This window comes from Verruconis gallopava (genome assembly GCF_000836295.1).
Source record: "Verruconis gallopava strain CBS 43764 unplaced genomic scaffold supercont1.33, whole genome shotgun sequence".
Taxonomy (NCBI): domain Eukaryota; kingdom Fungi; phylum Ascomycota; class Dothideomycetes; order Venturiales; family Sympoventuriaceae; genus Verruconis; species Verruconis gallopava.
The window spans coordinates 175,979-199,391 of record NW_015622169.1 but is presented as its reverse complement, the minus strand read 5'-3'; the positions used below and the strand labels follow the sequence as shown (position 1 = coordinate 199,391).

The window sequence follows — 23,413 nt, the reverse complement described above, 5'->3', positions numbered from 1 at the left end:
CATAATAATAATCATCATCATAATCATCATCATCATCATCATCATCATCATCATCATCATCATCATCATCATCATCATCATCATCACTCATCGTTGACGTGGAGAGCAGCAGACGCTCTCCTGTCGGTTCTTCGGTGAGGTCGGAGAAGGACCGTCGTAGCGAGAACGGATAGCACGTCCGCTCAAAACTTCTGCCCGCATTGTGGACGTTGACGTGAGCAGACGGAGAGGTCCGAAAGGACGAGTGGGTAAAGCAACAGGAACATCCTGGGATCTGCTCGAAACGCGGAGAGACGCGCACATTTCACATCGTTCGATCGGCGCCAAACTTTTTTGCGTATGTACGTGCTTTGTCTTGTCACCCCATTGTCACCACTACGTACCAGCCGCGGAGGGGAGAGGGGAGACCAAAGAGACAAGCCAGGACGAAACAACCAGCGTGTGTGCGTTCCATTCCCAGGTACCAGCACCGGCAGTAGCACGCGTTGGCCGTCGATCCGGCGCTGCCACCACCCAAAGATTTAACCAGAAAAAAAGGCTTTTGGGGGGGGAAAGACATGGTCTCGCATATTATTTTGGGGCCTTTCTGCCTCCTTTCTCCCCCAACAACGGACACGACCCACCTAGCGCTATAGCATCACAGTGCCGCCCGCCGCCCGCCCTAGGCTCAGCCGATCCGGTTTTAAAAAGGCTGCGTTGTTGGCGCTGATTGTGGCTCGACACACACGGGCCGGGTGTTTTATCATCGTCCAATTCTTGTCTCGAACGATTGGACGGGGCCTCGTTTTGCATAGAATTTCTCTTTTTTTCAAGTTTTTGTTGCACGGGTTTCTCCCGCTCGCAAGCCGCCGGTCATCTCGATAACATCTTCAGCACGGGAGGCAAAGGAAGGAAGGAAAGGGAAGAGAGGAGAAGAAGAAGAAGAAGAAGAAGAAGAAGGAAGAAGAAAAGTCATCACAGCCAGGCTAGAGCCGGCAAAGCCATTACGGGCCTCAGCAGCAGCAGCAGCAGCAGCAGCAGCGTACGGCCCCGTGCTCTTGTTGGGGTGCATGGTCGTTCCCGCTCACACCAGACGTCAAAAGGCCCGCAGCAGCAGCAGCCTCGCTACAGCACAGATTTCGCATCGGCCCATCCTGGAACGCTACAGACAAGACCTTTAGGGCCGGCCGTGCATCAGCCCACCACAAGGTGCAGATTGGCCTAGGCCGCGTTTATCAAAGCATCGCACGCATCGACATCCCAGCCCCAGGACGCGACCCCTGTCCAGCCCACGCCTGGCCGGCTCCCGCCTGCTCGCTGCGACTCGACCTCCAGAGCCAGCGCGCCCGCTGCTCGCACGCCGTCCCACTCTCGTCTCCCCCCCCAACCCAATCACATCCCGGCCGCCGCTCACCTTCGTTCTTCTGCTTCGTCTTCCCACCTCTTTTCTCCGCCTCCCAACATCTTTGCTCTTCCTCCTCCTCATCCTCCTCCTCCACCCCAATTGCCTGTGCCCCCCCTCCCAGATCGAGGAGTGATTTACAGAGGGCTTCTGCACCGTTGGCGAGCAGAGAGGAAACCTTTCGCCGCCGTTGTCTCGCACTGCGTCTTATTTCATTTCCTATCTTTTCGCGTTTCTCGGCCGGGCTTAACGCAGCTCGTCCCGCACACGCGTCCTGCATCTGCTGCTCCAAGCAGGTCCCCTCGACATCCGCCCTTCGACCTTCGTCTTCCCCGGATCCCACCGGATCGCGCCTGCTCTGCTCCTCTTTGTCCGTCCAAGCATTGCTTTCGACGGTGCGTGGCCTGAGCAATTGCTTTGCTTGTCTCTGGCCTTTGGACGCCACCTCGTCGCCCAATCATAGAGTCGAAGCGCACGCACACGACGACACCTTCTCGAACCGTTCGCCGGCAGTGAACCTTTCGATCGTCTCTTTTATATTTCTGCCCTATCAAACAGCGGGTCTTCGTTATCGTCGCCCATCCGTCGTCGAATCACATTCACGACGCCTGCCCTGTATTCTGTAAGTCCGTCCTGCCTATGACACAATCAGCCTCAACGGCTTTGCATTCGTGCTTCCTCTGCCTTGATTCGTCAGCTGCCATGTTCCCACATCGCATCGCACTTCAACACCGTCACTAACATTTTTTTTCTCCCTTTCGCACGACAGCTAGATCTCCCTTCGACTTGAACATTCTTCTAATGCAACGCTGCTTTTCACGTACCTAGACCCTCTTCTCCTCTACACGCTCTCGGAGAAGGAATGCCTTACACGCCACCCACGCGGTCGCCTGCATCTTCCAATGCGAACAGCCCTATCCTCAGCAGGAACCACTCGTATGAGGGCCCGTTCGATTCTTCTCACCGTCCCGGCCTGCCGAGATCAAGGTCTGCCGCATACATCCAGAAGCACAGACGGTCGCCGTCGATAGCGGAACATCAGCCCGCTCCCGTCACCGCCACCATCCACGGATCAACTTCAGCCATAGACCATGGCTTGCACATGCACTCTCCGGCTCGGGCGCAGAATGGCAACCTCTCCTCGCGACCGCACGCGGTAGAGCAAGTGTCGGCGGAGGCTCCCACGACTTCGCCGGGTGACTCGTCTCTCACTTCTGAGGACGACGAGGAGCGCGGCCGTGGCAAGCAGATCCAAGACCTGGCCGACTCGCTGAAAAACATCGTCTTGGTCAAACGCACGGGCTCGCCGGATCACGAAAAGAAAAGTGACGCTTCAGCTCTGTCGAAGACGGGAGCTGAGGCGAATGGCACCATCAGTCCTGCTCTGACGCCATCCGCGCGAAAGATCGCTCACTCTCGGTCGTCGAGTGAGATCCAGCTGTCGAAGCTCGCCGACGTTCCGTCGCAGGCCGCTTCCTCCGACAGCGAAGAGGATGAGTTGCACATCAAACCTCCCATGGTCCGCAAGAAGTCCGGCGAGCTTGTGAAGCCGGCCCTTCGCCCCCCTTCGCGACGAAGGCCGTCCAGCATGCCTGGGACGCCGACATTCTCCAAAGCCGTGCATTTCAACGAAGACATCGAGCAGGTTCGACATTTCTTGCAGGTCGATCGACCGTCGGCCGTCAGCGCTGGCTCATCTCCTGTGGAGACGTACGACAGCGAGACGGAATACCCTTTCAGTGGTGGCTACAAGTCCAGCGTGACCGAGTGGGAGATTCGCTTGGCCAACTTTCCCAAGGACTCCCGTGAACGAGAGATCGCTCCGGTCAGGATCGAGCGGATCTTCTTGGCTGCAGACCAGAAGATGCTTGTGGGTGTCGTCGCGTGTGCTAACATCGCGTTCGCCAAGCACGTCGTTGCTCGGTTCACATTCGACTACTGGAAGACGACGTCCGAAGTGACGGCCGAATTCAATTACGACATTCGGAAGAAGGAGTTCAACGACGGGTACGACCGGTTTAACTTCAACATCAAACTAGCCGACCAGGCGAACCTCCAGAACAAGACGCTGTTCATCTGCGTGAGGTACAATGTGGCCGGTCAAGAATACTGGGACAACAATTGCAATATGAACTACCAGGTCGATTTTGTCAAAAAGGTCGTGCCAAGAAAGGTGTCCACATCTGCAGGTGCTGGCACGGCTGGAACCATTCCACGTAGTCGGCACGCCCCACACTCTGCTCAACCACGCCCGCGGTCCTTCCCGTCGTCGAATGACGACGACCTGGTGTCCTCGTTCGAGTTCGGTGCAGGTACCACGCTGCAGGATCCTCTGAGCCGACGCTCTCGCGCACGCGGCGGTAGCATCTACCCCACGCAGCAGAGGCGTGGCTCGCCTCAGACAGGAGGCGCGTTTGGTACCCGATACGACTTCGGCGCTTCACTTTCTGCCGCGCTCACTCGTGCGCAGTCCCAGATGGGCCAGTCGCACAACAGCCCCCTGGCTCGTGCAAAGTCGAGCGACGAAGTTTACAAGATGTCCTCGCTGGCTCCGCGTACCGACGCTCCCGCTGTGCAGCCTGTTGATGCTCCCAACCCGGCCAAGTTTTCGTCCGACCGCCCTGAGCTCGGCTCTCAGGAGTACCACGACCTGATCCAAAAGTTCTGCTATGTACGTCCCCTTCGATAGGATTGCCTCCGTCCCCAGGGAAAGCCCAATACTAATTCGTCGTTTCACAGTTTGGGTCGAAGACCGGTTCTCCCGGAGCAAACTCTCCAGATGCTGCACCCAAGGCGCCTCATGCTGTTCCGGCTGGTTCTTTCGCAACCAAAGAGCCACAGCCGCAACCAATGATCGACGGAACCCACTCTCTCACTGCCTCGGACTCAGACGAAAGCCCCCCCAACTCCGTAAGCTCTTCGGCGTCCAACAGTCCCCCGACTGAGCGCCTAGAGCGAAACCAGGTTGATGGCGCCCACGACTCGAATCGCACTTCTCGATCGAGTACGCCGTCGTACCACAACACCACCTCTCCTCGGCTCATTGCCCAGTATCGTTCACCGTCACCTGCTCTGGTCGACTTGCCACAGCTGGTTTCCGCACTGTGAGAAGTCTAACTCCTCACACTGCTCATGAAAGTGCATCCACGCGTGCACATGAAATTCTGCACACGAGCGAATGTTGTCACGACGCATACGACCGCTTACGAGTTACTTGAAGAATTGAGGGGGCGCTGGAAGGGCTTTCTGAGATGATTTGTTTTTTATTCTGCGAGTATGGCAGTTGACAAAACTCAAATGTGTCGTTTTGGTGTGTGTGTAGCATGACCATTCAAATCGGAGGGCTTCACTGCTTAATCTGTTTGAACGCGCTAGTACACATGACGAGACATGGAGTTCTGTTGACGGCACGTACTCGGGAGAGAGGAAAAAAAAATCATCTTTGTGCCTTTCCTCCCAGCATCTGATTCTCGTCGCTCGTACGGGCTTATCAAGTTGATATTTTTGATTCATTTTTCTTGACGCGCGAGAAGAGATTTGGTTGAAATGAGAAGGAACTACACATCCGAGCATTCTAGCAAATGGTGGATTAGCTAACCAATGAGCTTCCACCGCCGCTCTTCGCTCTTCGATTCAGACTGTTTGTATTTGCGAAGCCATTCCTACATTGAGGTTTTTCAATTTTCTTCTCCTGCTACGGGATGGGCAATTTGGCGTCGTCAACCCCGCTAGACAGGTCTTGTAATTTGTTTTATTTTTTTTTTCTCAGTCGCACCCTCCCCGCTCTTCCGCAGTCATGGACTTCGACGAGGGATTATTGGGGGCAGCTACTTTCTGCTTTTTTCTAAAAGTGCTTTTATGTTTGCTCTCTTTTTTTTTCAAGGCAACGGCGCATTGTGGGACGGTGTTTTTTGGCGAACTTCATCGAAACATACATTGGCATGGCGTTGGAAGGAGTTTCTTGAGCGTTCTTGTGCTGGGGGGCTTTTCATTTTTCAAAGTGAGTAGCCATCTGCATGTTTGTGTTTCCGCATCTTTGCTTTCTGCTCTTGCTTTTCGCTGCGGGCCTGTCTTTACCAGTTGCACATTTCGGGTTTCATGGGATTGAGGGAATTTAATGATGTTTTTCTTTGCGAGCTTCTTTATGGTGGAGGGGAGGAAATCAATGGGCATTGCGGGATATAAGGAAACGCACCGATTCGAAGGGTTCGGGTCGAGAAGCCTCACATACAGCGGAATCAAATTGGACACAAAAAAACTTTATCAAATTCGTACTCCATACTCTCTCCGTCGTCTTTTTTCCCAACTCTCTTTGTCTCTCCGTCCAGTCCAGGAGGTTGAACTGCCGTGAAACTCCCTTCGATATCCGCAGGCCACTGGACCCACTCTGCGATTTGATCCAGGTCGGGTTTGGAACTCCGCTGAAGGTCACAGTCTTTCGTTCCATCTCGCTGGCGGCTGCTACTAATACTACTACTACTACTGCTGCTGCTGCTGCTGCTGCTCCGGCTCGGTCGCCCAGTCCGGGTGCCCCCACAAGCCAGACACGCAATGGATATACAAAGAGGGAAGTGGCAAGACGCAAAAGCACAAGGGAAGCTCACCCACCACTCGCGTCGGCTCCGTAAAACTCTCTTCCGCCTCCGCCTCCTCCAGCCCGACCGCTTCTTCGCCCCCTCCCCCCTCCTCGTTCTCGTCGTCGTCGTCGTCCTGTCCGGCATGAAGTCGACGGAACAGCGAGGTCCCGCGCCCACTCTTGGGCAGGTGAGCGCGCGGCTTCCACGGTGTATCGAGCACGACGAGCGCGTGCGATCGGACCGGGGCCCCAGGTGCAGCTGCGTCGCTCGATGTGAGCGCGCGGCGCCGCCTCCGTGAGCGGTCGCTGCAGGCTTGCAATGTACTGGGTGCGTGTGGGAGCGCGGTTGGCGGCTGGGATTCATGGATCGATGAAATTGCATTGTTGCTGACCGTGGTTCGCGTGTGGCTTTTGTTCTTACATTGTACGAGGGTTGCGTGGGAAGTCTATCTTGAAAGTATGTGCGTGTGTGTGTGTGTGTGTGTTGTTGAAAGTGGGTGTTGTGTCGTATAGGTGTTGGAAGAAGATTGGCCAAGAGGCGGATCTAGCAGATTGAATTTGGATCATCTTCACATGTACGGCTTTAGCCTCTTCACCAAAAAAAAAAAAAAATCAATGTGACGACTCGTTGGCACCGATGAGGTGAGAAAAGCGACGCGGACTTCCATCGTTTGCAAGTCGTGCGGTCACATGTGCCCAATACTCACCTGCACCGAGCGAGTAGTCGGTGATCCGCCGACACGAAGACCAAGGTCGCGCATAAAAAGGAAACTGCTTGATGAATCGCAGAAAGTGTCTCACAGTTCTCGACGGGTCTGGGTGCTGTCTGCATAGTGCTGGGCGCAAAGCGCAGACAAGGCGATGGAGAAGGCTGAAACAATCGTTTCAGAACTGGCGCTTTCGGTGCCTGGCGGCAGCCTTACGTGCGTTTTTTTTGCCCCCCTGGCACCGAGGCTGCGGGGGCTCCGCTTTGGGATTAGCGTTGCGCACCAGCCACAGGCTCGAACCAGCGTTGCGTCGTGTGGCTCTTTCCTGGACTCTTTCAACCTTTTTCTGTCTCCAAGTCACTAATTCCCTCCCCAAATCCGCCAAGTATCACCTCATCTGACGTGTCCAATTCTTCGCGACACCCCAATCCCTTTCGAGTTCCATGTCCCCGTGTTCGAATTCTGCTCGCCATGGCTGCGTCTGAGGGCATCTCCAGTCGGGCCATGAAAAATCAGGTGCGCATCCGTGGCCCAAAACCGGACGTCTGTTATCACTCCAGGTCGCTTGACGAGCTTGAGACCCTGCTGCGCAAACACATCAGCCTTTGCAAGGACAAAACGCCGCCCAAGACGGCGTATGCGCAGTTCATCTTCGAGTCCGACGTCGCGTTCCAGATCAATGACATCGCGACCGCGGACGGGAACAGCATCCGCGAGCACTTCCCCAACGTCCAGGTGCCGCCGTCGACGGCCAGCAATGAAACCGTGACGGTGTCGTTGCCCGTGTCGGACGCTGTTGCGCAGGTCTCGGACACAAAGGCCAAACTGCGACGCCAGCGCGCGGTCGGCAAGGCGATTCTGAGGTCCATCCAGGACGTCGACGGCTTCAACTACTTTGAGAAAGAAGCGTGGGACACCAAACACGCGGACGGCTATCGCTTCAAGTACCTTTGCAAGGACTCCTGCCAGAACAAGGACCGCGCCCTGGGCAAGACGCGCAAGTCCACGGACGCGTTCTCGCTCCAGAATTCTACCAGCAACAACGGTGCCGGAACGCCAGGCGGCGCGTCGGCGTCGGCGGCCGCAGCCGGTGCCGACCAGCATATGAACGGAGACCAATCCCCGAGCAAAGGTGAGGTGTTGCTCCTCCCGGTTCAAAACACGCGGTCTAACACGTCCCTGCAGCCGACTCGCCCGCACGTCTCCTTCTGTACGAATGCAAGGGCTCCATCTTTGTCAAGTTCTCGAGCTCCCAGCAAATCGTCGATGTCGTGTACCAGCACCTTCCCGTTCACAACGCGAGCAACGAGCGGGCTCCCGACACTGCTGAGCCATCCAAATCAAGGGCCAATCTTGTCAGGTGCGTATTTGGGTTATTTTCCCCCTTTTTGTGCCCACGATTGACAGGTCACGTGAATAAATCCTCGAACTAATCTATCCTCGAACAGTAATGGATTAGTCCACGACGACTCTGCAGAACCGATGGACACCAGCGAAATGGCGTCGTATGCGACGCCTCAAGCCGGGACGCCTGTCGTCGCGCCTGTAGAAGACCCTGGCAAGGGCAAAAAGCGGAAACGCACCTCCACCAAACCAATCCGCAACAGCATGGTGGAGGACGACGAGATGAGCGACCTGGAACCTCTCGATGATGATTGGGATGATTCTCATGACAACAATCAAGACCCTCCTCCGCCTTTGGTCGACCCAAACTGGGAACCCGACCCTGGAGACGGCGATCTCTGGCGTCCCTCAGTCGTGACTCTGATCCCTGGCCTCAAGACACAGTCGAAACAATCAGGTCGCAAAAGTTACGGCTCCTCCAACGCTGCTCAGGCTTCCGCCTCGGCATCTGCAGCCGGTGCGGCAAACGATTCATCCGCATCAGGATCAGACTTCGAGGGCACCAAGAAGCCCAAGAAGAAGACTGGCCCTAGAGGCAACAAAGCGGGGAAGCCGTCTTCTTCAAGTGCTGCTGCTGCGGTTGCAGCCAAAGAAAAAGAGAAGGAGAAGGAGCGAGAGGCAGTAGCGGTAGAGTCAGATCGTGGCCTGAGGAGGCGTGCGAAGACAGGATGTTGGACGTGTCGCAATAGGAAGTTGAAGTGCGATGAAGCACGTCCGCAATGCAGCCAGTGTGCACGGAGTCGGCCTCCGAGGGAATGTAGTTTTCCGGAAGATGAAGGTACGATTTGTCCACACTCATTCCCTCTCTTCGATATCAGCCTTGCGTCTTGAGCGATCTAGATGGACTGATTCCGTTATTCAGATATGTCGGATGCCCCACCACCTTGAGGACCGTCTTCGAGGAAGGGGAAGATGTTTAGCGAGTGGTTTGTTTCGCTTGAAGCGAGGAGAATCTCGCACTACGATTACAATACGTGGCTTCCTTACAGCATCACGACTCTTCGAGCAGGAAGTAGCTCAATTGCTGGCCAAAAAAGTTCCCTAAATAACAATTTCAGGAGAGCACGGCCTAAATCTTGATACCAGCTAGGGAGGAGTTTTGGACTCGGCAAACATCTTGTGCCCGTTTTCATGTTGGGCAGAAATGGCAAATGGCCGAGCTGTACGTGTAAAGAGCATAGCATGCGACGTACTCAAGCGTAATCACCGTTTTAGTAGTCAAGTATGAAGCCATGCGCGTGATCACAGATGCGAGTCGCAAAGGTTGCATAATTTTGGAGCCGGTGTCGTAAGACAATGCAGCTTTGGACGGATCTTCGGATATAAACTAGCCTACAGCCAAAATCGTAGAGGCTGAGTTAGCCGCACGTTTAACAAGAGCAGACTTAAGAGGGTGTTTTACACGAAGCATCCTGATGGATTCTCCACACGAGGAAAAAAAGGAACATAGCCAAACCGGGAGTCCTTTCAATCCTTCCAAGCGGTTTGCATCAATATTCTCGGAGCCTAGTTCGACAGCTCAGAAATTGAAATTGGAAAGGAGGACCAAAAGGCTGGCTAAACATGCCAAAAAAAAAAAATCTCAGCGTCAACTTTCTGTGCGACATCGTCACATCGAAACATTCCGCACAGTCTCAAAGAGCCCTTGCAAGTTCTTGACGTTTCTTGCGTGAACCAAAGGCAGACTTGCGCGAGTTGCAGACGAGCAGGAAATGACCTAACGTGGAAAAAAAAAGGGGGGACTTGGTACGGACATGTGTGAGCTATTGCAATGATTCGTTTTATATACCGTGGTAAACGATGCGCTGGGTATCAAAAAGGCGATCCATGTCCCCCGAACTGCAAAAAAAAAAGGAACACCGAACGCCGCTTGTTGCGCTACAGCCGTGTAAAAAACAAACATGATCGCATCCATCACCAGCGACTCTCCCAGTCGTGTCGAACTCGCCACTCGTCACCCTTTCCAAGCCCGGCCGCACGCAGGTTGCAGCCTCGGTGGCCCCACTTTTCCGCCATGAGGTTTCTCCCGAATTCGATCGTCATGAGAATCGCCTGTTCGAAGCCGTCGGGATCCTTGTAGTACGGCTCGCCCTGGCCGCCGGTCTGTCGGCTCTGCCAGGTGTTTCGGCCTCTGGCGTCGTGGTTTTTCGCGTGCTGCATGCCGTGGAGACGGTCCGTCAGAGCCTTCCACGCGGGCGAAGCCAGCGTGTCCTCGCGGCCCCAGCGCTGCACGCTGAAGTCCCGCCGCATCTCGTCCTTTCCGGCCTCGGGCGCGTCCGCGGGCGAGGGCGCCGTCCGCCTGAACAGGACCGAGACGTCGTCAAGCGGCGTGCCGATGTCGTACACGAGCCCGTTCCGCGCGTCCTCCTGCTTGAAGCCGGCCATGGACAGCCTCTCGTGCATGTCGCAGTCGCTTCCGTAGTACGGGATCTGCGTGTCCCAGCCGCCAACCTCCTCGAAGGCGTATCGGTTCACGAGCGCCATGCGATCGTAGGCGTAGAACCTGATTGCCCAGCGGCCCCGCCGTCCGTACTCGTTCACCGTCTTGCGCAGGTCCTGAACCGATCGCATGTACAAGCTTTCGTACTTGCCCGTCGCGGGGTCCTTGTAGTCCTCTTCCGAGACGGCGATGACGTCCATGTGGCCCCAGAAATAGTAGTCCCACTCGTTCTCGATTGCGAGGTGGAGGTAGAAGTTTTGCAGTTGAGAGAAGGTGAGGTAGGTCGGGGTCGAGATGACGTTCACCCCAAAGACCTTGGTGAGCCTGTCGTAGTTAAGGTAGAACGGGTTTTGCAGCGAAAGTCTGCCCAGCTTGTTTGAGTTCATGGTGCCCGTGTTCTCCACGACGTAGATGTCCTCCGGCGGCCATCCCGCCGTGATGTACGACAGAACGGCCTGCTGCAGCAGCAACCAGTTGCGCGTGAACCCGATCAGAATGGGCGTCTTCTCGGGCACGTGAGGATCTGGAGGCAGATTCCACGAGGGGATCGGCGGCAGGTCCGAGCGCGTCTTCGCGGCGCTCGCGAGTGGGAAATTGTCGACTATGGGCGCTGTCGCGTTGCGCCGCGGTTTGTACAAAGGGTGTCGCGGACCATGATAATCTCTTTTAAGGGGCGTAAGGTCCAAGACTTGCTCGCGCAATTCGCTCGGGTAAAGGAAGAACAGAATGGTGCAGAAGAAACAAAGTGCTGGAAAATATGGACGACCGCGGATTCGCTTGACGAGCATGGGGTCGGCTAGAATTGAAAAATCTTCGAGGGGTCGAACACAACGAAAAGAAACTATAACGAATGCATCTGAAGACCAAAAGGTTGAGGACGAAAGGAACCGACAAAGGCTTCACCAAGAAACCTTGGGGCGGCGTCGTTAAAGAACACGGAGAAGGAGGGCAGGGATAAATAAGATCTATTCCCAAAGCTCGCGAGGCGCATCAGAAATTAGGCGCGCCATCGAACACTACTCTCCGCTTTCTTAGGACAGTCGAGCGAGGGGGGCGGGGGCGACAGTAAGGCAGAACCCCGGCATGAACACGTCTGTTCAGCAAATCGAAACTCCTTGGCGCAGCAGCGAGAGAACTGGCCTTTTTTTTTTTTTGTTGGGAGATCGGGTCGTCGTGGTCGATAGCTTCCATCCCCGCGTACGGGGCGAGCAACAAACGTTTCGGCAGGAACAAGCACGCTCAAGACGTGCAAGAACCGTGGCCTACGCAGGGGGGTCGCAGCTTGACGTGTCGAATGACGGGACGAGCCAAGCAATTCTCATTAGTGGCCGTTAAGACTAGAGTCCTTATACCCCCATCACGGACATGTTCCCATGGAAGAGAAAAGGAGTCGCGTGCTTGGCGCAGCTGTGGCTTTGATGATCATCTCAGGGGACTGTAAGAATGTGGAGAAGAATAAGAAGAACCGGTCTGTCATGTCACGGTGGCAACGAGTCACGAGGGTGTCAAGGCACGTCGTTGACCAATGCTCGCTCGTGTCGTGATGATCTTATTATTGATGAAGCCATGCCAAACGACGATGATGTGCTGCTTTTCCTGAGTGAACGTCCCAGGACTTGTGGACGGCTATTTTTAGACGCTCGCTTCCACGTGACTTTGGCGTTCTTCTGTGGTGATGACGTACCATGGTTTGCAAACATGGCAATTCAACTTCCGCCATGGAGAGTGCCTGGTGTAAACCCAATCATCACAGGACGTGTACGCCATGAATTGACGTGTCTGCTTTCGGTTGCACATCTGCATTTCGACGCTGTGGAAAACTCGTCGATTGAATGATGGCTGCAATCTCGGCTTGCTCGCAGCCCAGAGCAACAACGTCATTGCTGCGAAGAACCACAAAGTCGTTGGACTACCCGCGAGTATCGCAACGCTCTTGGCTCAGGACGTTTCATAAGAGTTCTCGACTTCGCATCCAAGAGAAGCAAGCTTCAACGTCATCATGGCCTGCTTCTGAACTTCACCAAGAACCCCTTCACGAAGAACTCTCACACTTCGATCGTGCCGTTGCCGAGGACAAAGCCAGACAAATTCGGACCCCATGGATGCGCGAAGGCTCCGACAAGCCGCCAGTTGCTCGTCAGCGGAGTGCAGGGGCGATGACGAAGGGAAAACTTTTGACCACACCGTCTCGCATGCTGAAGCTCATCTTACCTTTGACGACGCGGGACACAAACACGGATCGCAAAGATGTTGAGCCATTAGCGTTGCTTGTGCATCCTCAGCAACCATTATCATATCTGGAGCGACTTGTGCAATCGGAATTGCCGATGATAAAAGATGAAAATGGCAAGGAGAAAATACCTTCAGTGCACTTCCGAGCAGAAGATTCAATGCAAGAAAACGAGAAAGGTCACAAAGGTCGAAATGGGGACGAAGACGAAGTGAAAGATGAAGCCGATCTCGATGAGCATGCAGACGAAGTTGAAATAGATGGGAAGAAAATCAGGACGGGAAAACTTAACGGAGCAAAGAACGAAACCGTAAGCGCAACTGAGCTTCGAGGTGGGCCGGGCGAGGGGGGAGTCGAGTCTTACAGCGGACTTGGCCATGAAGCAAAGCCTTCAAAGGAGCCGGAGGCGCGAAGATTTGTGCGTTGGTCCAAGTCGACTGAGATCGGAGACTTCATACGCGATGCGGCACGAGGGAAGGAATTTGCAATCGAGATTGAGGGCGCGCCGAACGAAATTCGCGTGGGAGTTCCGAGCTTCGCGGATCGCACGTATTACCTGCGGCTTCGCTTGCGCAAGAAGGCCAGTGAAATCGCTAAGATGGCGGAGCTGAAGAGAGAATGCGATGAGATCGCGCACAGAGCGGCAAAGAGAGTGGCCATGGCCGGTGGGCTTGGACTGGTCGCCTGGTGGGGGGTAGTATACGAGCTGACTTTTCGAACCGAGCTCGGCTGGGACGTAATGGAGCCTGTCACGTACCTCGTTGGACTCTCGACTCTCATCGGAGGTTACGGCTGGTTTCTCATTCATAACCGCCAGGTCTCGTACCGTTCCGCCATGAACTTCACTATTTCTCGTCGGCAGTCGCAGCTGTACGAGAAAAAGGGTTTCGATCTCAGGAAGTGGGAAGATCTGATAGAAGAAGGCAACATGCTGCGGAGGGAGATAAAAGCAGTGGCTCAGGAATACGATGTTGACTGGGACGAGAAGGAAGACGAAAAGAGTGAGCGGGTCATGCAGGCTTTGAAAGAAGAGAGAAGAAAAAAGTCTGCCAAGAAGAAGGAGAAAGAGCAAGATGATGGTGATGGAGACAATGACGAATAGACTTACATGGCAATTCTTTTTGCTTAGACTCCATCTTAGCGCGGCGTTGGAGCATACGCTAAAGGCTGCGTTATGGTATACACAGACTTGATCACGTCTCCGACGACTATTCTGCACCTCCAAGTTCAATTGTGAACCATTGCAACATGTATAATTAAAGATATGAGATGACAATAAGGAGAAGGAAAGCAGGGTCAGTGGGCTAGAGAAGACTCGATTTCAAGATCAACTGCCTTGTTCTGGTCACCAAATGTAGTGAGTTGTTGACCGAAGTTAACTTGGGGCACTCCACATTTGGCGACTATCGGAACCCCCTGTACACGTGTACTCCCACAACTCACACCAATCGCTCCGTAGTAAGACCAAACACCGAGAGGCTTCGAAGGCCGAACCTCCGACGCTCGCAACTCTCAGCCACCGATTCGAGGCGAGAACTTAGGCCATGAGCTCCGGCTCCTTCAAATTCTGAGGTCGATGTAATGAGATGATCGGCGATTGCTCGTGGACGCGAGCCGAACGCTTCTGAGCAATTTCTTCGATGTAGCGTATTACCCGCTTCGCACTTAACGTCGCGTCAGATCCTGACTGGACCCAAGAGAGCCGTTCTCGTACATTGAGAAATATCCGCATAGAGCGGACAGTCCGACGCAGCTCACTTTAAAAGCCGTATGACTCCCTTCTTCATCTTCCCCTAGATTCCGGGTGCGTCCAAGCTTTCCATCATCGCGTCAGCATCGTTTTACTGCGTTCAATCTACTACTAGAACTTCATCTACTTATTCTCCGTATCGCATCATGTCACGATCTAAAATTGCTATCATTGGTGCTGGTCCCGCTGGCCTGACGCTAGCGCGCATCCTGCATAAGAACAACATCCTTTGCACTGTGTATGAAAGCGATCAGTCCGCCACATCGCGAACCCAAGGTGGCTCGTTGGATCTGCACTCGCATTCTGGGCAAGCGGCGCTCAAAGAAGCCGGTATCTATGATGAATTTGAAAGACTTGCTCGCTATGAAGGAGAAGACTTCGTCCTCAAGGACCGCTTCGGAAACATACATGTCGAGGTGAAAGACACGCAACGTGGCCGCCCAGAGATTGATCGAGTGCAGCTGAGGCAGATCCTTCTTGATTCTTTGCCAAAAGACGTGGTCAAATGGGATCATCATGTGGACAGTGTCGAAATTGGTGCCATTCATTTCCGAAATCAACCCTCCGCCTCCGGCTTTGAGCTCATCGTTGGCGCTGATGGAGCCTGGTCCAAGGTTCGTCCGCTGCTCTCAACCGTCTCTCCGTTCTACTCAGGCATATCCGGTATCGAGCTTCGCCATCAAGACTTCGACGTCAGGCACCCCGAGCTCGCAGCCATGGTCGGCAAGGGCTCTCACTTTGTGTTCGGGGAGGACAAGAGAAAGGCCCTGCTCTCCCAGCGCCAGGGCGACGGCTCCCTTCGCACGTATGCCTTCATGCACAAGCCCGAGAACTACATCAAGACCGTCAGTCTCGACCTTTCAGACGGAGAGTCGGTGAAGAAACTTCTCTTGGAGGAGTACAAGGACTTCGCCCCTGAGCTCACTCGGATCATCAGAGACTGCGATGTGGGGAAGGGAGACGAGATCGTTTCCCGTGCCCTATACATGTTGCCAGTCGGTCTGACTTGGCCTACAACGTCAGGGGTAACCGTCATCGGCGATGCTGCACACCTCATGACGCCGTTTACGGGCCAGGGAGTGAACATGGCCATGCTCGACGCACTCGAGCTTGGCGTCGCCATCTGCAAACAGCCAGATGCGCTCATGGAAGCAGTCAGGCAGTACGAGCGTAGCATGTTTCCCCGCGCGGAGCAGTGGACAAGCAGGACGTGGAAGAGCACTCTATCGCGCTTCGCGCCGGGAGGTCTCAAAGAGTTCCGGGCCAGAATGAAGACTATGCTTGAAGAAGCCACAGAGCAAGGATCCGTGAAGCCGCCAAACGTCAAGATTTTAGAGGACGAAATCTAGCGATCATGTTCAAATCATTGGTCGGTCTGTCATCCTGATCCTCTGTGGTAGGGATAGATATCCTTTGGGGATTTAGACCCTTCAAATAATTTCACGCTACCTACCGAGGCGGCGGATCAGCAAAGCAGTAGATAGGATGATACAAATGCCGCCGCCGAGAATATAGATCGAGTCGTTCATAGCCACTCAAAGCTAGAGGACTAGTGCTGCTATATGCTTTTTTGCTCTTGCTAAATCCTCTACAAACTTATTACGTGCGTGTCCCTTGGCCGTGGGGGCGACGAAACACCCGCGAATACCGCCCTGCCCCTATGTGAAAGCCAAACGAATTCAGGGATCCCCAAGGTGTGGGGCGGCGACAGAAAGGGTGGTTGCGGTTCCTGTACCGCGCACAATAGGTCCCCCATGGGCACTCGTTGTTGTTTTGAGACGTGGAGTGGTGATCGCGCCAGATGATGTTGAGCTAGCGAGCCATCGTAGGAGAGAACCAAGACATGGTTAGGCCCCTACGTCTAGTGCGTCTGTTTTGCGGTTATTGTAATGGCGTATGGTGCCTGGAGTAGTGATTTTCTTTAGCTCAACGGTAGACAAAGAAGTTGAAGGGTCTACGGATTGAAATCTGCGCGCCATTCCATTTTACGTACGATTTTGAATGTTTGTAAGGGTGTACGACGCTCTCAAGGCCTTGTTGCGTGTTGGTAGTGACAGTTTTAAGTCGGAAGAATCATCGCTAATTAGAAAAACACCATAGCTGCGAGTCGGTACAAGGTTACGAATGACAGTGACGAATCCTGCAGTTCGTGATGCGAACGAAATGCACTAAGGCCTACCCCATCATCTACCACAAATCCATAACTCTAGCTGACAGATCGTTAGACAATTCTGATGATTTGCTTCTCCGTTTCTTGGAAGACCCTCCATATGCGTGACTTTAAGCCGTTAACGGCAAAATACCCCAAGCGTTGATATTCTCCTTCCGATCCGCAGGTCAGTAACAGGCCTTTCACGTGCCATATACTGACCAGTTCGCTGACTATGACAGGCATGCAAAATGTGTTGCCATTCTGCTGGATGCCTTCGAGAAGATTGTCGTAGAGAACCACGCTGTCCAGTTGCTGCTTCGTCACAGTCGCGGAGGTGGAGTCGAAACTCTCTTTCCCAAGACGCAAGATGCGTACGCCGGCAGAACGATTCCTAACGTCTCGAAAGCTGCACTCGACCTTCACGAGCTCACCCTCGACCACGATCGCGTTACCCGTGGTTTGCTCTGAAGGACACGTTGCCTCACTCGCCGTGGGGAAGTCAATTAGCTTAATTACAGTCCTGGACACTGTCTCTGCCAGTTCCCCCACAAATAGTCTTTGGAACTTGAACTCCACCGCTTCATTTATCGAAGCCCATGACCACGTAGGGCCATCCGACCTCTGCATCTTGGACTGAAATTCCAGTCGCTGCTCTGATCGTGCCCAAAGTAGCCCATCGGTGAAATGATGTTTCCAAATGCCCGCCGCATACTCGCCCTCAGAGCGTCTTAGTAAGTCGGCTACACTTGAAATTGCTATAAGTCTATCATTTGCGTGCGTCAATTGACATTTTGTGTAGGCTTCGACGATGGAAATCCATTGGCTGTGTGAAAAGCCAGTAGCATCATTTCCTCTAGCGGCCACATCTACGCTGTGGTTTTCGTTTGAGCCACTATGACCGCGATTGGAAGATGAATACGGAAGTTTAGAAGCAAGGTATATCCGTAAGTGGCCAAAGCTATCTGCTGCTTGATACATTTGTGGTATTCCTTTGGGGAAGACTTCAGAAGCGACGAGTCTGTCGCACTCCCAGTACAGTTGCCTCTTGGTGCAGTGGATGATCCGTCGCGAAAGCAAGCTCTCTTGAAGAACCCACCCTCGACTATAGAGTGGGGACAACCAAACTCCATCCCTCCATGATTTACATTGCTTCGGGTCAATGTCAAGCGATAGACCGACGCTTGGCGTTATGATGAAAGCCTCTTTTTGGTGATTGAAGATCCTCAGGTTGGATTTCCATGGCAATATGCTTCGCGGATCACGGTCGAAAAAGCAGCCTTTACCGGGCTCGTCGGCATCGGAGGCAGCAATGGTACAGACAGATGTAGAGTACACCCTTCCCATGAGCGCTGCCTCTCTGCTCCAGTCTTCCGACGAACCTTGGACGATGCACAAACGATCGACCCAAAGGTATCGAACCCCGAACGCGCGCGTCAAGTAGATCGCGTCTCGAACCACTCTCGGAAGCCCGTGAACTGAAATCGACTGGTGCAAACCCTGAATGTTTTCATTTGTCAATTTGATACTCGACTCTTCTGTTGAACTCCACTGATAACTTAGCGTCATGTAAGGAGAATGTATGTCATGAGCCTTGGTTGATATGAGCTTTAATTGGTTGTCTGCACCCGAATCGCCCAGATCAATCAGCCGAGTGGGAAGCCAGGCTTCTCTAGATCCGCAACTCTGGTGACAGGAAACACACCCATCGAACCAACTTTTCGCAGCTTTTAAAGCTTCAGGGGAATTCGTGTTGCAACTCAGAGGACTGCTGTTTATCAAGTGCGCAGTCGCTGAGTAACTTTATCAGAGAGGCGGGCTGGTCTTTGTGTGGAGTTGGACGTACCGTCTTCACCTTTGAATGGCTGAAATTCAGGATCGACAGGTTCGAAGCGGAAAGATATACGCAGCAAGTCGCGCGCTCTTCTTACATCAGGCTTTGAGATGTGAAATTGCAGCTCCCGGCTTGCGACATCGAACATACTGCATCCTACGGCGTATTGGATGGAGCATTCAAACCCTTCGAGCTCAATGCCAGCGAGTCTCAGCTCCTCAGCCAGCACAATGCATACTTTGCACCCATTCTTGGCTGCTTGTTGAACTGTCCGTACATTTGAGTGTTCATGAAGAGGAGCGCCCTGATGATAGCGTCGTACACGGCGAAGCATGTGCCGGCAGGCACTGCAGAAGTGGCCTCTATCCACTACTGTCGGAAGGAACACTTTTGTGTGATAAAGCATTAATCCACGGTGTTTGCGTATCGCCAATGCTTGTCATGTACGAATGAACGAGACTAGTGCTTCGCCACTGCACACGGTATATTTGGGTAAATGTTTGGTCAAGACTACGGGCTCTGCGCAATGTAAGCGACATAACACGCAATATGTGCAAGCGAAATCTGCCCGAGATGAGATGTATGAGCATGAAAATGAGTTCTTTGCGGTTCAGGTAATTCCTCCGCCAGACTTTATGCGTTGAGGCGCCTCAACCCTGATCTAGAATGGTCGAACACGGCGCCTCAATATTGGGGCGCAAGCCCCCAGAGCCAATGTCTTCTCCTGCATATCGTGAAAGTAATCCTTCATTTAAGTGGACATATTTACTCTGTATGTCTTGTTACGAAATAAAGTAGACGAAAGCCAGAGTTGGACTTGTGTTGGCAGAATCTATGGACTTGGATGCGTTCGCATTGTGACACTACGCTGGGCTCCAGAATGTGCCCATATTCATTCCAGATCCTGCAAAAGCACTCAAGAAGAAGAAAGCAGAGGAATATTTCTTAATTTGTTACGTATTATTCGATGCTAAAAAAACAATCCTCTGGTGTCATCCCCAGCCTCATCATCGAAACAGCATTAAGGCTGCGTCGATTAATGGTCCAGCTAAAATATTCTCCCAATGAATAAGATGCGGAGAAACCATACATACAGATACACATATGTACGCATGTTTATTGGTTGAAATGCTCTCAAAATTTCCAATTATAAATATTTTGAACAGAGTCAACATGTGCAATCAAAGTAGAGCATGTTGAGCACTGCGACTAGGGACCACAATCGTCCCCAAAGAAATCAGGTAAAATAGCACGAAAACGAGATACTGAGAAAAAAGCCATTTCGGAAAGACCATTGTGGCTGGACTGCTTTCATAAATTTGAATCTCTTTCAACTCACTTACTCGAAAGCAACTAAATACTCAATTGTACAGATCACAAAGATTGTTCACACAAATCAGCCTTACAAAGCGGACCATCATCTGCAAATTTATCTCTTTTTTCCTTTGGCTCGACCTTACCATCCGCAATTTAAAACAGTCTGGCATTGGGATTTAGGGCCATAAATCAAAGAAAGCAAGTCTATTTTGAGCCAACATGAAAGTTTTCTGCCACATGATCTTTACATTTCTTCGTCCGTTTCTGCGCTGCTAGAGAAGGGATCAACTCGGCCAAGAGCTAGTGTAGCACCTATCACAATATTTGTACGCTTTCCGAACGGTGTTTCGTCCGTAAAGTTTGAGACGCTTGCACGGCGCTTACGACATAAGTTCACAGGTGTATTTGGGTACAATGACATGCCTGAATTGGCCTGCAGCGGAGACTGATCTTCGGGTAGATCCAGGGCAGCATTCAAATGTTTGGTGCGGCAATTTGTATTTCTGTTTGCACTTCTTGACTTCTCGGGGTTTTTACCCTTCTTCGAAGTATAACCCTTGCTGGCCCGAAGGTTTGAACCAAGCACAGCGGACGAAGTTGGAGGATCAAGGAACTGTGTGCTCAATCCGGGGTTGGGCATCTCCAGTACCGGAGGAATTTTCAGCTGTGAATTTGTCAGTGTCACCATGTAAACACACAATGTATTATCTAACGTGATGGGTGATCTTAGCGGCCGGGTCGAAAAGATTCTGCATGAGAGCATCGCGTTTGCCATCGGCGACTTCGAGGCGGGACCGTCCATGTTTTTTCGAACGAACAAAGTAGCCAGCTTTGACCAATTGCTCAATGATGGCTTTGGCTGTTTGCATACCAGATTCTGAATTCGTCAGCGAAGGACAAGTGTGTTATTGATTATACTCACGAGTAACCTCCGCAACCTGACGCTCAGTCTTGCAGTTTCTAGATATTAAGGTGCTAGCTATCTTGCGTTGAATCGCAAGATCCTTGATTTCCTCGAGTAACGCCGCTTCCTCATCCAGAAGACAAGTGTAGCACACATGTGACGTTGGAGTTCTATGATCATCGTTGCCCAGATAGCCGTAACAGCTAATGTGCTGGTCAGTGCCACAAAAACAACATGTACGCTACTTCTGAGTTAGTAAGCTGGATGAAGGATGAAGCAGAGCACCTCAAAAACAAACCATATCGCCATCCCGTGCGTCAATACCACACTCACAGCGGACTCGAGGAATGACTTTCGAGGACCTTTCGCCACCAGAACGTGCCAGCTCAGCGAGCCTGACAGGGTCGAACTCTATTGCCATAATCCTCAAAGTGGAGGCATCTAGCTCTGTTTTCGGTATCAAATCTCCTAAGAGCTGAGTATCCCCGCTATTTGGTTTCACTGGTGGTGCGTTTATCTGTCAACAAATCAGCAAGAACATAATTCAGCCTCGAAGCCAAATTCTTCTTTACCACGCCATTCAGCTGCTCCCTGGTTGCCATATCTTCCCGCGTTTGCGTGGAGGCCTGCGAATATGTTTGACTGATCGCGTTTGCAGTATCATGGTTCCCGTTGTCTTGCATATCGTGAAGTGTTTTCGAGTTCTTTCCGAGACTACTTCTGAGATTTGGAGCATTTGACCCGGTTGTATGCAACTGTCGCCGCTGATCAAGGCGCTGATCGAGGCAGCGGTCTATTGTTCCAGCGGCAGAAATATTCTCATATAATAGATCTCTACACGCTGGGAGTGCTGTGTCTGAGTGGTCGACAACACCGGATTGGGGAAGAGGCTCCAGGCGTGAAATTCCCAGTGATACCCTGGCACTTCAGCTCAGACACCTAAGACAGGGCTCGTGAGTACTCACCCGTGATAATTCGCGTCAAGTAGAGCTGCTTCTGAATTCTTACGAACCCAACCATCGGCACACCCCAAGCCGAGTTGATCACACTTATCTGTACGAAAGCCAGGTACTCGAATGTTTCTGTCATAGTCTTCATTGAAGATCAGACGAGTGGTGAGGTAAGCGTCGTCCGGAAGCATAGGCCTATGCTTGCAAGCCATATACACGTTGCGTATCAAGGTTGTAAGTGCGTGCTTCGTTTCTTTGAACGTGACAATCTCCGAAGTCCCGCTGAAGGCGATGTCATCTAGCTCCATTGTGCCTTGCGGGCTTGTTCGATACGTGAACGTATAGGTGTAAGCTTCTAGAATGCGCTCAGGATGATCTTTTTCTACCCCTACCGTCAAGACAATGGCCCTGAGTATCTTTTGGTCTAGCGCGTAGAAGGCACCCAGCTGAAGTTGGTCGAGCAAGGCATCTGCAACCTCATCCTTCCCACGAACAATGGTGTCGTAGCCTCCACGTTGAGGATCTTGGCCACCTTCACTTGCCAAAGCTTGCGCAGTTTCCATGAAATCTTTATAGCCCTGGAGCTTAAGATAATCATCCTCGGATTTGCGGACGAAGCATTTTGAGGGCACCAGATCCCTTGTCGACGGTTAGCGTCATAGCAGCACGTAGCGTCACGTAACTCTACCTCATCCACGCGATGGCACTAAACTTGACGGAATGGTTAGCCTTTCTTTGCATTTAGACGCGTCCTTAGAAGTACCGAGGCGTGCACGAAAGTCTGGGCCAACGCTTGACTTTGCTGCACTGTTATCTTCTGTGCTTTCTGCGTTGCCGCTACTGTCTTTGTCTTTGCATCTACTCTAGCTTGAATGCGTTGCCGCACTTTCTGCTTACTGACCATGGTCAATGGAGATCAAATGAGTGCGTTCTAAGCGTGACGAAGGTACAACGGGGCCTGATACGCGGTGAAATGCTGCTGATGAGCGAGTGGAAGGAATGCTACGGGGGCGAGGAAGGAAGACGGAAGGATACACCTGAAGTCCGGGAAAGAGCCACTCACTCCGACGACGGCTATGGAAGGCGCGCGGTCGAGATGGGATCAGCAGATGAAGGCGTCGTTGCTTCCTGCTCTGTCCGTGCTGCTCGATCTCGGGCAGGCGCACCTGATGAGCACCACGACGATTTCAAATTGCATTTTGGCCGAAGGTTCCTGGATACGAGAAATAAATCTTCAACAGATGACATACCCAGGCAGAACCGTGGCAGACAATCTGGACTTGAGACGTCGAGATGAAACTGCCACCTCAATTCCACTCCTCGAGGCAGGCCCACGTCGCGGCTCCGGCACAGAAAGGATGGTTGTGTAAGATGGGAGAACCCTATATTCGCATCCGTATCACGCAGAAGCAAGTGGCGTGGAGGGATACGGCAACGGAGTGACACGGGGCTGGGACGACTGCCCTGCCCTAGCGGCAGAACAATCGACGTCCACGTGGAGCAGCGGATGTCCCTGCCGGGATCTCATTATGCTCGTAAAAGCGCAGGCATGTCATTTGTTTCTTTGCCTGGCTTTGAGAGATATCGCACCGTTCTGTGCTCCGAGAAGTCGATGTGGCGACGGAATCACACATGTTGTTTTTGCCGAAGGTCCAGAAAATGGCAAATCAGCTAGCGCGCCGCAGACGTACTTGTAGCGTAGGCGGCAAGCCCTGCACGCGGGCTGCACAGTTCAGTACGCGACAATCAAGTTTTCACTGGCCAGAGGCTG

General features: G+C 52.8%; 7 protein-coding genes across 10 annotated transcripts; 4 read left to right on the top strand and 3 right to left on the bottom strand.

Annotated features, from left to right (window-relative positions):
* Nucleotides 1–916: 916 nt before the first annotated feature.
* PV09_07856 lies at nucleotides 917–5,649 on the top strand. 3 transcript variants are annotated; one of them, XM_016361680.1, is made up of 3 exons: nucleotides 917–2,003; nucleotides 2,210–4,052; nucleotides 4,121–5,649. In XM_016361680.1, the coding sequence occupies exons 2-3, from the start codon at nucleotides 2,244–2,246 to the stop codon at nucleotides 4,487–4,489; spliced, it is 2,178 nt and encodes a 725-aa protein (XP_016210540.1). In that variant the 5' UTR covers nucleotides 917–2,003; nucleotides 2,210–2,243; the 3' UTR covers nucleotides 4,490–5,649. The 3 variants fall into 3 exon arrangements, with proteins under 3 accessions (XP_016210540.1, XP_016210539.1, XP_016210541.1); XM_016361679.1 differs by having other exon boundaries at nucleotides 2,151–4,052; XM_016361681.1 differs by having other exon boundaries at nucleotides 2,151–5,649.
* A 1,355-nt stretch (nucleotides 5,650–7,004) lies between these two features.
* On the top strand, nucleotides 7,005–9,876 carry PV09_07855. 2 transcript variants are annotated; one of them, XM_016361678.1, is made up of 4 exons: nucleotides 7,005–7,796; nucleotides 7,850–8,024; nucleotides 8,113–8,846; nucleotides 8,931–9,876. In XM_016361678.1, the coding sequence occupies exons 1-4, from the start codon at nucleotides 7,136–7,138 to the stop codon at nucleotides 8,954–8,956; spliced, it is 1,596 nt and encodes a 531-aa protein (XP_016210538.1). In that variant the 5' UTR covers nucleotides 7,005–7,135; the 3' UTR covers nucleotides 8,957–9,876. The 2 variants fall into 2 exon arrangements, with proteins under 2 accessions (XP_016210538.1, XP_016210537.1); XM_016361677.1 differs by having other exon boundaries at nucleotides 8,113–9,876.
* Nucleotides 9,827–11,449, bottom strand: PV09_07854 (uncharacterized protein). Its single transcript, XM_016361676.1, has one exon. The coding sequence runs from the start codon at nucleotides 11,294–11,296 to the stop codon at nucleotides 9,983–9,985; it is 1,314 nt and encodes a 437-aa protein (XP_016210536.1). The 5' UTR covers nucleotides 11,297–11,449; the 3' UTR covers nucleotides 9,827–9,982.
* Nucleotides 11,450–12,223: 774 nt separating this feature from the next.
* PV09_07853 (uncharacterized protein) lies at nucleotides 12,224–14,082 on the top strand. Its single transcript, XM_016361675.1, has one exon. The coding sequence runs from the start codon at nucleotides 12,341–12,343 to the stop codon at nucleotides 13,838–13,840; it is 1,500 nt and encodes a 499-aa protein (XP_016210535.1). The 5' UTR covers nucleotides 12,224–12,340; the 3' UTR covers nucleotides 13,841–14,082.
* A 165-nt stretch (nucleotides 14,083–14,247) lies between these two features.
* Nucleotides 14,248–16,033, top strand: PV09_07852 (uncharacterized protein). The gene is made up of 2 exons (XM_016361674.1): nucleotides 14,248–14,380; nucleotides 14,437–16,033. Exon 2 carries the CDS (start codon nucleotides 14,635–14,637, stop codon nucleotides 15,835–15,837), a length of 1,203 nt encoding a protein of 400 aa, XP_016210534.1. The 5' UTR covers nucleotides 14,248–14,380; nucleotides 14,437–14,634; the 3' UTR covers nucleotides 15,838–16,033.
* A 630-nt stretch (nucleotides 16,034–16,663) lies between these two features.
* PV09_07851 (uncharacterized protein) lies at nucleotides 16,664–18,650 on the bottom strand. Its single transcript, XM_016361673.1, has 2 exons — nucleotides 18,484–18,650; nucleotides 16,664–18,430 (listed from the first exon to the last, which is right to left on the bottom strand). The coding sequence occupies exons 1-2, from the start codon at nucleotides 18,617–18,619 to the stop codon at nucleotides 16,710–16,712; spliced, it is 1,857 nt and encodes a 618-aa protein (XP_016210533.1). The 5' UTR covers nucleotides 18,620–18,650; the 3' UTR covers nucleotides 16,664–16,709.
* A 1,181-nt stretch (nucleotides 18,651–19,831) lies between these two features.
* PV09_07850 (uncharacterized protein) lies at nucleotides 19,832–22,546 on the bottom strand (the record flags this gene model as incomplete). The annotated part of the gene is made up of 8 exons (XM_016361672.1): nucleotides 19,832–20,452; nucleotides 20,502–20,665; nucleotides 20,711–20,933; nucleotides 20,991–21,209; nucleotides 21,265–21,610; nucleotides 21,658–22,281; nucleotides 22,331–22,353; nucleotides 22,406–22,546. 8 exons carry the CDS (start codon nucleotides 22,544–22,546, stop codon nucleotides 20,033–20,035), a joined length of 2,160 nt encoding a protein of 719 aa, XP_016210532.1. The 3' UTR covers nucleotides 19,832–20,032.
* Nucleotides 22,547–23,413: the final 867 nt, after the last annotated feature.

Bases quoted from the DNA above. Each gene is read 5' to 3' on its own strand.
- PV09_07852 (XM_016361674.1), top strand. From the start codon at position 14,635: ATGTCACGATCTAAAATTGCTATCATTGGTGCTGGTCCCGCTGGCCTG.
- PV09_07855 (XM_016361677.1), top strand. From the start codon at position 7,136: ATGGCTGCGTCTGAGGGCATCTCCAGTCGGGCCATGAAAAATCAGGTG. The intron at 7,797-7,849 runs GTGAGGTGTTGC...ACGTCCCTGCAG, and splicing joins AGACCAATCCCCGAGCAAAG to CCGACTCGCCCGCACGTCTC. The intron at 8,025-8,112 runs GTGCGTATTTGG...ATCCTCGAACAG, and splicing joins TCAAGGGCCAATCTTGTCAG to TAATGGATTAGTCCACGACG.
- PV09_07851 (XM_016361673.1), bottom strand. From the start codon at position 18,619: ATGTTCGATGTCGCAAGCCGGGAGCTGCAATTTCACATCTCAAAGCCT. The intron at 18,431-18,483 runs GTACGTCCAACT...AAAGTTACTCAG, and splicing joins GCCATTCAAAGGTGAAGACG to CGACTGCGCACTTGATAAAC.
- PV09_07856 (XM_016361680.1), top strand. From the start codon at position 2,244: ATGCCTTACACGCCACCCACGCGGTCGCCTGCATCTTCCAATGCGAAC. The intron at 4,053-4,120 runs GTACGTCCCCTT...GTCGTTTCACAG, and splicing joins TGATCCAAAAGTTCTGCTAT to TTTGGGTCGAAGACCGGTTC.
- PV09_07854 (XM_016361676.1), bottom strand. From the start codon at position 11,296: ATGCTCGTCAAGCGAATCCGCGGTCGTCCATATTTTCCAGCACTTTGT.
- PV09_07853 (XM_016361675.1), top strand. From the start codon at position 12,341: ATGATGGCTGCAATCTCGGCTTGCTCGCAGCCCAGAGCAACAACGTCA.